At 38.1% G+C, this 11,691-nt stretch overlaps 1 protein-coding gene across 1 annotated transcript in view; it reads left to right on the forward strand.

Moving 5' to 3' along the window:
• Positions 1–11,691, forward strand: part of SLC16A10 (solute carrier family 16 member 10) — a 132,573-nt gene that overhangs the window by 117,404 nt on the left and 3,478 nt on the right. The window contains exons 5-6 of the mRNA XM_004461216.3: positions 4,646–4,874; positions 6,882–11,691. The exon at positions 6,882–11,691 is cut by the window's right edge and continues 3,478 nt beyond it. Of these exons, the coding sequence (XP_004461273.1) occupies positions 4,646–4,874; positions 6,882–7,114 (462 nt within the window). The 3' untranslated portion in view covers positions 7,115–11,691. The remainder of the gene's footprint in view (positions 1–4,645; positions 4,875–6,881) is intronic.

The raw sequence follows: 11,691 nt of genomic DNA on the forward strand, positions 1-11,691 counted from the left end.
TGCTTGGTTTTTAAACCGTTATTACTCCCCTTGCTAATGCTGGGAGGGGTCCCAGCTGTTTGCGGTCGTGATTGATTGCCCCACCCTTCAGTTCCCTCCGGAGGGCCAATGATGAGACCCGTAAGAACATCAGGGGCTGCTCCTTGATCCCAGGGAAATCCCTCTCCAATTGGGGCTTTCTCGTGGGGTTCTTCCAGCAGCCTTCTGGTGGAGTCTTGCAGGGGATTCCAGGTGGCCAGGTTTTAGGTTTGTCTCCCCATTCCCTAAGCTAGCCTACTTCAGTACCTCTAAAAATGTGTGTTTAAATAATTGCTTCTGTAATTGAGGAAAAGAGTTGACTTTCATATCCATCATGAAAGCTTCTGTGTAAAGCTGCTGCTTCTGATTCAGGTGAAGAACTGATCAGTGTTGCCGCACCCCCCCACCCCGCCCTGCTTTTTTTCTTTTCCTTCCATTTGCCTGAACAGCCCTTTCAGGCATCTTACATTTTCCTAAAGATACTTTGGGATGAGGGTACAAGCTTTACCAATGTAAGCTATTTCCAAAATAGTATCTGAATACCTAACAATTCTATGCCTAAAACTGTTTTCCCTCCCATCAGCTGTTATGCCTGGGTAAGAAAGCAGAGCCCCTCAGGCTCATCTGGGCTGTGGCCTTGGGTGTGAGCATATCCCCCATCTGGCCGTGGCGGAGCGTTAAGAGACTCCCTGCGAAGCACTTCCAAAGCGCGGTGCCCTCTGTGTGCTCTCGAGAAGCCAGCCACCGGCCACCTGGCCTCAGCGCTTCCTTGAGCTTGATGCCATGGGGAACTTGGCTGCCAACTGCTTTCAGCTCTTGGTGCCGTGCCTGAGGCTCTGAAAGTCTGAGAACTTTATACTGAAACTTTATACTGAAAAAAACGTTTAGGAACTACACTGGAATCTAACTGTGGCCACTTATGTGTCTGCCTTCACAAATGCCTGCTACTCGTTCTTTGCCAGGTGCAGCTCATTTTTCCTCTTGAGCTATACTTAGATTCCTGAGCAAAACGTAAACTGACATTGCTCCAAGAGGTTCTCTTTGTGAGAGAAATGGGGGAGGTAATAGCAAAAAAAGTTTTGTTCTTAGGTACATGAACTGCCTCAAGGAGGATCATTCAGGTCAAGCCTGTGATATGATAGAAGATATTTCCTTAGAAGGTTTTAAGAAAAAAAAAGCAATTGAGATATTAAACTGTCACGGCCTTATTAAATGTCAGTGCCAGAGCTTAGAGGAGAATTAGGAGCCTCTGAATCCCTTATTCAAATCTAACCAGAGTTGCTGTATTTGAGAAAAAATATGATTGTATTTAATACTACTAAATTTGTTCATCTTTCACACCGGGCCCCAGTATCTACAGATTGATATTTGAAGGATGGATCATTACTTATCTTGGGAAGGGATGAGTTTACGAGGCCTTGGCACCTGCTCCTTGTTTCTCAGTTCTCCCTGTATAAAGGAGTAGGTGTGCTCTCACCAGCTTGGCCTGCTGTCCTCCTCATGTAGCTAAATTTTGGTAGCTACTGCTGGGAAAGAAAATTGGTTCTCTCTACTATAGTTACAAATAAGGTAGAAGCAGCTAGTTACTGTCTGAGAAATGATAAAGAATAAATGTACAAATTACCATAACTTCAATTCTTGAAGGAAAAACAAATTTTATTTTTAAATAACAAAAATAAATCATTGTCAAATAATTGAAAAGGAGAATATAAATTAATTTGATTTGAGTTGAGAAAAGGGAACTAGCAGTGAGGTAACGTATTCAGAAATAATAGGCTCAAGATAGAGTAATAAATTTGAAACTCTTTAAAATGAATGGTTTCCTACAAAATTGAGCAAAGAACAAAAATTTGATGGGGCCAAAATGGATACAGAAATCAGAAAAATCATCAGCCAAAACTGAAGTGCTTTGTCTTATGTTACATGAATTGTTCCAAGAAAATATTCATTCACTGAGCCAAATTGACTTTGTGCCAAGAACTGTGCTAGGTTCTCAAGATACACTGACGATAAAAATTCCATGGAGCTGGTTCTTAATTTGGAAGAAATTTGTACTGAACGAAAAAGGAAATGAAACGAGACACATCAAAAGAAAAATAAAAGCTATTTCGGAAAACTAGCCTCGTGTAATTGCAGTGGCATGGTTGGGAATGTTTGGCCAATTGGCCTTACCATTTGAACATCTGGAATCTGGTGCCAAAGTGTCCTTAATATTTATTCTAGGTTCTCTGGAGCTTGTTGATTATAGATCTGTTAAGATATAAAGGGCTTTGCATGTTATCTCCCTTTATGTTGTAGGTAGAATAAAAATGTATCTCTAATTAGAGTATCTCTAATTAAGAAAATTAGAGTTTATCTGGTTAGTTTCTCTAGAAATAACTCCTTACATCCTTATGTACTTGCTCAGTTCTAGCCAATGTCTACATTTGATTTCTCTTTCAATGTCTTTTTATTTCAGTAGATGGGGAGAGTAAAGCTTCAGGGAGTCTTGTTTTGCTCAGCTTCACAGTTAACTAGACCCTGGGTATCCCCCCCTCTCAGCCCTAGTTCTGTCCACTTGCCCATGCAGCGAACTCCAGTAATTATCCTCTGCTAAGAAATGATGCTCGTCTTTCATGGGTGCTGGGTTGGAGAAAAAAATGTTCAAGTAGAAAATAAGAAAGCAGGAGAACAGGGAGATTTTGCTCTTCAGAAATGCTAGCCTAAAGTGCCAGGGTTAACTTCCAAATAGCCAAATCAGATTCTTAAAATACTCATAATTTTACCGTAAACCTATAGTCTTTTAACGAAGAAGGAAAGCTTACTCAGCGTGATGGTGACAAAAAGAGCCGTGACCCGGAGTTGGAAAGGGTTCTCAAGAGCACGTCTCCTCCCGTGGTGCCAGGGAGCCCTCACCTGGGGAGCACGTGGCCCGCCTGTTCTCCCTGCCCCGTCACAGCCTGTTCCCTCTGGAGCCCCTCAGGTCACCCTGCGCTCACTCAGAGCGTGAGCAGCTGCCTGAAGCGCACCCCGAGCTTGGACTTCCAGAGGCGCGCATGGTGGGCGGAGGAGAAACAGGCAGACGAAGGTGAGGCAGCTGCCTGCGTTACAGCGGCTGCCCCTTCCTCCCAGCCCGCGTCCGTGCCTGCACCGTCCAGGAACACTTCCAACCACTTCCTGCTGCTGTCCCAACACCCAGGGCCCGGCTGGCTCCATTCTTACCCACGGTGGGCTCTGGGCACGTTACTTAACCTCTCCTGGCATCGCTATATTCATGTTAAATGCAGATAACATTAATACCCACGTCATAAAGTTATGAGGATCCAGTGAAATATAGCCTCTCAAGTGCTTCAAACATGCCTGACACTTAGTGAACACTAAGTGAATGATAGTTGCTATTACATGCATACTTTTTGAAAACCCAATGCTTTTTAAAATTAGCTTTATTGTGGGAAAACTTACATAACATAAAATTTGCCATTTTTTTAAGTGTACAACTCAGTGACATTAATTACGTCCCCAATTTTGTGCAACCATCACTCACTATCTCTGAAACTTTTTCATCACTCTAAATAGAAACTTTGCAGCCATTAAGCAATAATTTACCATTCCCCTTTTCCCCAGCCCCTGGTAACCCATCTACTTTCTCTTTCTATGAATTTGCCTATTTTAGATATTTCATATACCTGGAATCATAAAATATTTGTCCTTTGTGTCTGGCTTATTTCACTCAGGATAATGTTTTCAAGATTCATCCATGTTGTAGCACATACTAGAACTTCATTCCTTTTTATGGCTGAATAATATTCCATTGAAAGCTTTGCTTTTAGAAACATTTATTTCTTCTGCCAACTAGAGATGTGTCCAGTTTTAATTGTTGTTTGCCTAAAAAAGGCTATTGTCTGCTCCCTCCTTTTTTGTACCCAGCATACTTTTAATATATAACTGTACAACATCCAGAACTCTTCATGTGCACTAATTTCCTTAAGGATCCCTCTTCCCACTACCCAGTGGCAGGAGCCAGGTCTTACTCATTGTTGAAATCTCTAACACACAGCTCAGTGCCCATCAGATGGCAGGCCAAATCAAAGTTTGAAGCGATGAAAAAGTTTTGGTCATGGATGGTGAAGACAGCACAACGTTGTAAATGTAATTAATGCCACTGAATTGTACACTTAGAAATGGTTGAGATGGCAAATTTTATCTTATATATATATTACCATGATAATTTTTAATTCAATTTATTAAAAATTCAAGTGTTTGATGAACAAATAAATTTGAGCTGGTATTCAGAGAAGTATTTATTGAGTACTGACTAAGGTGCAAGATCCTTGAACCTCACAATATCTGGTCCAAAGATGAATTGGTACAGACTCTGCCCTCAAAGAGCTTACAGGCTAGAAGGAAAGGTAAGTAGAAAATTAGTTGTTTTCTTCCTTGTGCCTCAGTGGAAACATTGAGAAAGGGCTAGGGGAACTGGCAGGGAGGAAATTATGGGAGTTGATTATATACATAAAACCAAGGCAACATAAAAAATAAAATTAAGACATGAAACCAAGGCAAAGTTGGGGGAGTGGGGATTAACCACTGTCTCCTTTGAAGTCATGTTGCTCGGTGACTGTAGTTGACCTTGCGGTGTCTGTCCTAGGTGCTGTCCTTTGTCTTCATCGGTCTGATGTCCATGATGATTCCCCTGTGCAGCGTCTTTGGAGCCCTCATTGCTGTCTGTCTCGTCATGGGGCTCTTTGATGGCTGCTTCATTTCCATCATGGCCCCCATTGCCTTCGAATTAGTCGGTGCCCAGGATGTCTCCCAAGCAATTGGATTTCTGCTTGGTTTCATGTCTATCCCCATGACTGTGGGCCCGCCCATTGCAGGTAAGTGTAACAATTTCCAGTAATTATATTAATTCAAGGTATTTTCCACTTTAGTTCCCAAGTCTCATCGATATGTATAACATACTTTATTGATCACTGGGTCTTTTGCTTCCATGTATGCCTTATCAATAACATTTTTAATAAGACCAGCTGTAGGTGGTAGGTTGAAAAATTTTGCTGGAGAGTTCCTCTTATCCTTACCAACATCTAAAACAATGAAACACAAAACAGTAAGCTTCTGGGCTTTAAACTGTCACAATTCCTTTGCTTCACTTAGTTTGTACTTTGGGGGAATAGGAAATGCTTTCTTTTTTAAAAGATGAAGATTCTGAAAGGTTTCTAAATGTGGATGCTTTATGTAAGAGCTCATATCTCCCTGAGAAATAGTTGATGAAAAAATAGTATTTAGTTGTATCTGTACATGCTGTACCTTTAGATATCTTCTAAATGATAATATAAAGGTGTCTCATGTTCAGTATTACTTGGATGCCAACGTGAATTAGTTTGGTAATAAGAAGATTCAATAAAATAGAAATGTATGTCCTGTCATCTGTGTCTGGCTCTTGAGGGACTCAGTGAAAGTTCAACTCCATTCATTCCCATATCCAGGATCACCATATCTAGCAACTTCTCCAACTGGGAATCTAGTCATGAATCAAGCAAGCAGAGCCAATGCTGAGCAGACCATATAGATAGAGTCCATTGATTTTATGTTCTAAAAGTGATAGACCCTGGTAGGAGAACCCTTCAATTCTTTCCCTCTTCCCCCAGGCAATACACCATTCACTCTTATCTTTACAGACCCTGGAAGCTTAGTTATAGGATTTCCAAGTCCACAGCAGATTGTAACAGCACTTTAAGAGGAATGATGTTTGCTACCACAAGTGACTGATAATAGACCTAGACTAAAGGAGGTGCCAAGAAACTTCCAAATCTGGCAGAACAACACTCAGCAACTGGCAGCAGAAAGCCCCTAGCTCACCAGTAGGTTCTGAGGGCATCATAGAATTACAGCAAAATATAATAAACATTTACAAGTATTAAACACTCAATTATATATAGAATCTTCTGATTAATATGATTGGGAAATTATGCGTTTTATATATCATATGTTTTAGAGTTCTATCCAGAATGAATAAACACATTTTTTTTTAATGTGTTGTAACTGAACTGAACCAGTGCTCAGCTATTTATTTGGCAAAGTCAGATATTCAGTACAATATGTTCCCTGGACAATTCACATAACTGAGGATGTATAGTATTATAAAAGTTTAAAAACACTAAGATGACTTTTAAAACCCTGAGTGCTGGATTTTGTTAGAGAAATTTGAAACAAGGAATACTCTTAATAGTTTTCAGAAGCAGAGCCCAAGGATCTAGTAACATGCCACATATATATTTTCTTTTACTTCCCCCTCCCAGTTTGCTGACAAACTTTAGTGTCCTTCCAAAACATATTTAGTAGCCTAATTTTTTCATTTTAACTCTCAGATTTATAGTTTTTCATAATTTGGGATTATCATTTTAAATAGTTTCATGTCATTTCATTAAAAGAACAAATAGACCCAAAAATGGTTTGCAAGGTAGATATTTAAGGTGTGTGTGAGAGAGAAGTTTCAGCTGGGTGGTCTCTTCACCGTTAGCTGAAGCAAGGACCTTTGCACCATATGTCAGAATACTCCAAATGGCCTCTGAGGGGTTTTGGGAAACCCAAAACTTTGTCTTGCAAATATTTCTTCGAAGTAATAACATGGTATGAACACCCAGATGCCTGGACTCTGTGACAAGAGTAAAGATATGAGGTCTTTTTCTTCCTCATATCAGAAAAGGTTTCTATTTTTAGACCCTTTTCCTAAGAATTGTTTGCTATTTGAGATGCTGTTTGAACCATCCCTGCTGAGGTGAGGTGACTTGGCTGGGACGCTGGGACAAGGCCCTCTGTGACCGAATGGGAACCCCTACGTGCCACTCTTCTCTCTGGTGACAGCTTTTTTCCCTTTTCTTCAGGGTTGCTTCGTGAGAAGCTGGGCTACTATGACGTGTCATTCTACCTCGCTGGCATCCCTCCCCTTATTGGAGGGGCCGTTCTTTGTTTTATCCCATGGATCCAAAGTAAGAAGCAAAGAGGGATCAGTAAAACTACTGGAGGTGAAAAGGTGGAGAAAATGTTGGAGAACCAGAACTCTCTGCTATCAAGCTCCTCTGGAATCTTCACGAAAGAATCTGACTCTGTTATTTAATGTCTTACATACCTCTGCCAGACTGGACTTGCTTTCAGAAGTTAAAGCAAGTGCTCCTTTTCTATGAATAGCAAATTTCGTATTTTTTAAAAAATCATATCCGGAGGATAGCACAATAATGGGAAATAGAACCCTTATTATTATAAGACCCATTTTTCTGCCACTAAATAGCTATCTGATATTATTTTCATGAGTCTGAGGGCAGTGATTGTGTTACATGAAAACATGTCTGACAGCCAAATTATACTTAATTGTGAGAGAGAATTTGAAGCTATCTCAGTAAAAAGCAGCATTAGAAACTGTGAACACTACTTAGCTTGTACAAATATTTAAAAATACCTCAAGCTGTCCTGAAAGGGTTGCAGTTTGATTAGGACTGGAAATAGGGTTTGTTGTTTCATATGGTGTCTTCGGTTCTGATTTCTGGACCTCCGTTCTTTTGCTGTTTGGGAACTTCTGGTCACGTCAAACTGGATTCTAGATAATACCAGATATACCTAAATCTCAAGTATGTGTTAAAAGTGCTTGCCTGCTATTAAATAAGGTATCAAATTATTAAGATAGCCTGACTTTCTCCAGTGAGAAACCTGGAAAGGGACTTTTCTTGGAGTAGACACTAACAATGTATTCAGAATTAATATGTTCATAACACAGAGCAGTTCAGAAATCAGGCATTTCTTCCATTTACATTTATTTGCTTTGGATTTGCAGTGTGTTTTACTCAAATAAGCAAGAAATGCCCCAAATTTCTGAATTTGTTTATATCATAATAATAAAGTAAAATAGAAAGATTGAAAGATATTCTGGCAATTTTAATTTAGAATTTTTTTTACCTTCTGGATTTGTTAGCATTAAGACCTGATATTTAAACAAAAGCATTATTGGATATTTTATCAAGTTTCAGTTACAGGCACAAATAAGGGGAAAAACAACTTTGTATTCGTGAAGAAAATATCTATTTCTGATGAAAATAGATTTTTTTAAAAAAATGGATAAAAATAAGAAATGGATGAAAACAGGGAGGATGATTTTCCAAAGACATAAAAATAATTGCCTCAATTGGTTTATGAAATTAAAAGGCCAAAGGTACTTATAAAGAGAACTAATGCCTATATTTCCAAAGGTTTCTGGCAAAAAAAATGTATTCATATTTATTTATTTATCATAGTGTGCTTCCTATTAACATTCCAATGATTTTTTTCTATTTATACACAGAAAGCTATTAGAGTTCCAAGAACCTAAAATTAAACCAAAGTCACACCATAACCCATATTCATTTACAAAAACAAAAACACTTTCCTCATCCCTTAAATTATACTTTATTTTTGTATTTTATTTATATCTTTAAAAATTAGTAATATGCATGGTATATTTAAATCCTAACTAAAGATGTACATTAATCTTGCTCGAATATAGCTTATTCACCTGGAATGACTGCTGTCTCTTTCTAAAGCACCTCCAGGATTCTAAATTTTCTGTAAGGAGAGAAACTTAGTCTAATATTTCACTATTTTTCAGTGCCTATCCACTCCTTGTCTCTAGTGGAGGATGGCAATATCTGGAGAGCACATGGATTTGTGGTTGTTGATTTTGGGGGTGGCAGAAGTGAGGCTGTTCATTGAACAGCTGGAAAACCTGATGACTTCTTTTCAGTGTCAGTTTTCTTATCTGCCACCTTGAAAGTTCAAAGTATAAAAGCTAAATGTGGAGTTTATTTTTAATAGGATTTTAAATAATTTTTACTATGACAACATTTAGCAACTTACTATGCCATATACACAGTTGTAACTTAACTTCTTCCAATATTTCCATATTTTATATTCAGGGACTTGGGTAATGTGTTTATGAAAGTCTCTATTGCAGGAAAAAATCTCCATTTTGACCATACTGTCCTTTCAGGTTGTCCTTTTAAGCTTTTAGAAATTATAATGTAATACATTATAGGTTCTTCATTGATTCATGCCTAGTTATATAGAACATTATTTCCTCTTTATCATTGGTGCTTTTGAGAGGCTTAGCAATAACACACTCACAACTAAGACTAATCATCAAGCCTTCCATTTATAAAATGTTTACTTATTTACAGTTTCAGCACAGGCTCCTAAAAATCCTGATTTTACGGAATGTATAATTCCAAAATAGAAGTTTTATTCCTTAAAGACTGTCACCATTTTTTTTCCTTTCAAAATGTGTCTGGTTTTAGAGGAAAAAAATCTGAAACCCAACAACTTGATCTTGCTTGGTTAATTTCCATATTAAAACAGCAAAGTGACTTAAGTGCTTATAATAAAATGTAGTTCTCAGCATATTGTATTTGCTTGTAACATTACACATATGTAGTTGTCAGTCTAATGGAATGAATCAAACTGGATCTATAACACTGAAAAATCCCCACAAAAATGGACTCTTAGGGAGAATACTCTGCTAAATTAAAAATTGAGGTATAAAGATAAGCTGCTAAATTCCATAAAATGCTTATTTACCAGTATGTTGTTTGGTAGGAATAGCTCCAAAAGTCTAAAATACATAAACCAAGAAAATGAAAAATACTAATATTCTTGAAGGCTTGTGTTTCTTTTGAACCAAAAATTATTATTTTTTCAAAGTGAATAATTCTCGTTTCTGATCAGTGTTATTGCTGCAATAAAGTGACCTGATGGGCCTAGAGTTTTGTTTTGTTTAATCCAGATGCTTTCTAAAGGGAAAAGAATACAGAGGAAGAACTCTGCTTTGTAACTCATCCTAATTCTGTTAGGACTCGGCGAGTTCTCAAATGTAAAGGTTCTCGCATTTGAGCCAACAACCCCCATAAGAAGGGAGCAATCATTCTTCTCCACAGAAATTCTGGGTCAGCTACTATTGTAATAGATGCCCGAGGATCTTCTAGAAATGTTTTAAATTTTATTTCAGTAGTCATTGTTGGGGTCCATCCTTTTTAGTAATATACCACCCAGACTGAAGATACTTTCTTCAAAATGTGTAAATCCCTTTTGATCACAGTTGCCGCACTCATTCCATCTCTCCTTCAAGATTTGCATATTCCACTTCCCCAAGAGTGCTTGCATGAAGCTGCAAATTCTGTTCATAAATAGAAACAAGATTACATTTAATAATCTATTTATTATCTGTTTACACTTGTTTGCAGATGAGTCCATGTATGGAAAACCTTTAGTGTCATTAGTTTCTACTTCCCATGCTTTTAAAGTAAATTGTACACTTAATTGTAAAGCAAACGTATATTTACTTTTGGCAGTTTTAAAGCCCCTTAACTGCACTTAAGAATATTTTAATTTATACCAATGTTATTTGTAAACCGTATTTTGTCCTGATGACTTTTGGTGTTAAATCAATAGGCAAACTGAATAGAAACTGAGGTCCTAGATTAGGGGCAGGCAACTAATATGTGGGAGGTGCGCTTTCACCCCTTTCCTAGTCACACTTCTTACTTTTCTCATGTTACCTTTATTTTCATCATTTATTTCTCTCATTTGCCCTTTACGTCTCCCTGTCCTTCAAAAACCTGCTGAAGAGAACATGAAAACCTTTGCATAGTTTCACTCTTTGCTTAGCTGTGCCGCTTAAGGTTCCTATAGTTGAGAGAATGGATCCCCACCTAATTTTATGTAATCTGGAGAATGGCCTGCACTGAAAAAAATTTTTAATTACTTGATTAAAATATTTAGGGGAAGTAATAAGTTTCATGTCATTGGCATCTTTTGTGCTAATGTTTAAAACTTTAGTTTTTACTTAAAATTTTAAGGTAAAAGCTTTGAGAGGAAAAAACTGCCCAATTCTTAGCATAGGTATTTCCAGAGAGTTTAATTTTTCACCTTGATTCTCATATTCCATTAAAGTTTCGCTAAATCTTGGTCCTGGGAACTCATTGTGGAGGATGACTTGAATGTAGTGGGACCCTTGGGTGCAGTTCCTAATGAGCCACCTTAGCATGGAATTACGTTTTATGATGACTGGTGTTAAGAGTCAATTCCCAGTCTCAAACTCTTAAGAGGAAATACGTAAGCTAATTAACCCCAAAGCAATTTAAAACTCTTTAGGAAGTTTCTAACACTGAAAACTTTATTATTATTGGTACCAGTATTAATGAACAAGTTTTGAATTAGGTTAAAAATTGTTGCTCTTTCCAATGTGTTGTCCTAAAAGGAGGAGGAAGTAAAATTTTATTACTTTCTTTTTACATCGGTATTCTTGTTTTAATTTGAAAAGCAAAGGGTGTTGGCTAATAGAAAAATGCACCATCCCTAACAATTTCATCAGCTCTTAAAAACACAAACCTTTTGCCTCATGTCTAAAACAAAAGAGCACTTTATCAGTTACAGTGATGGTCCAGATGTGGAAATGTGGAACAGGGACACACCCATCAAAGGAAGAGATGCGTGCGACTTGAATGACTTAGTGGCTAGTTCTATTCATACTATACTCACTAAGGTTGTTGGTTTGGTGTAAAAAAAGAGAAAAAGACTGGCTGGTGCCGAGTTTGAGAATGGCTCCCGGAGCAGAGAATAGCAAGGGGGTGAGGAAGGCCAGGCGGGCCCTGGGCTGGCTAGCGGGTCATAGTC

The sequence above is a fragment of the Dasypus novemcinctus genome, chromosome 11 (assembly GCF_030445035.2).
Source record: "Dasypus novemcinctus isolate mDasNov1 chromosome 11, mDasNov1.1.hap2, whole genome shotgun sequence".
NCBI lineage: Eukaryota > Metazoa > Chordata > Mammalia > Cingulata > Dasypodidae > Dasypus > Dasypus novemcinctus.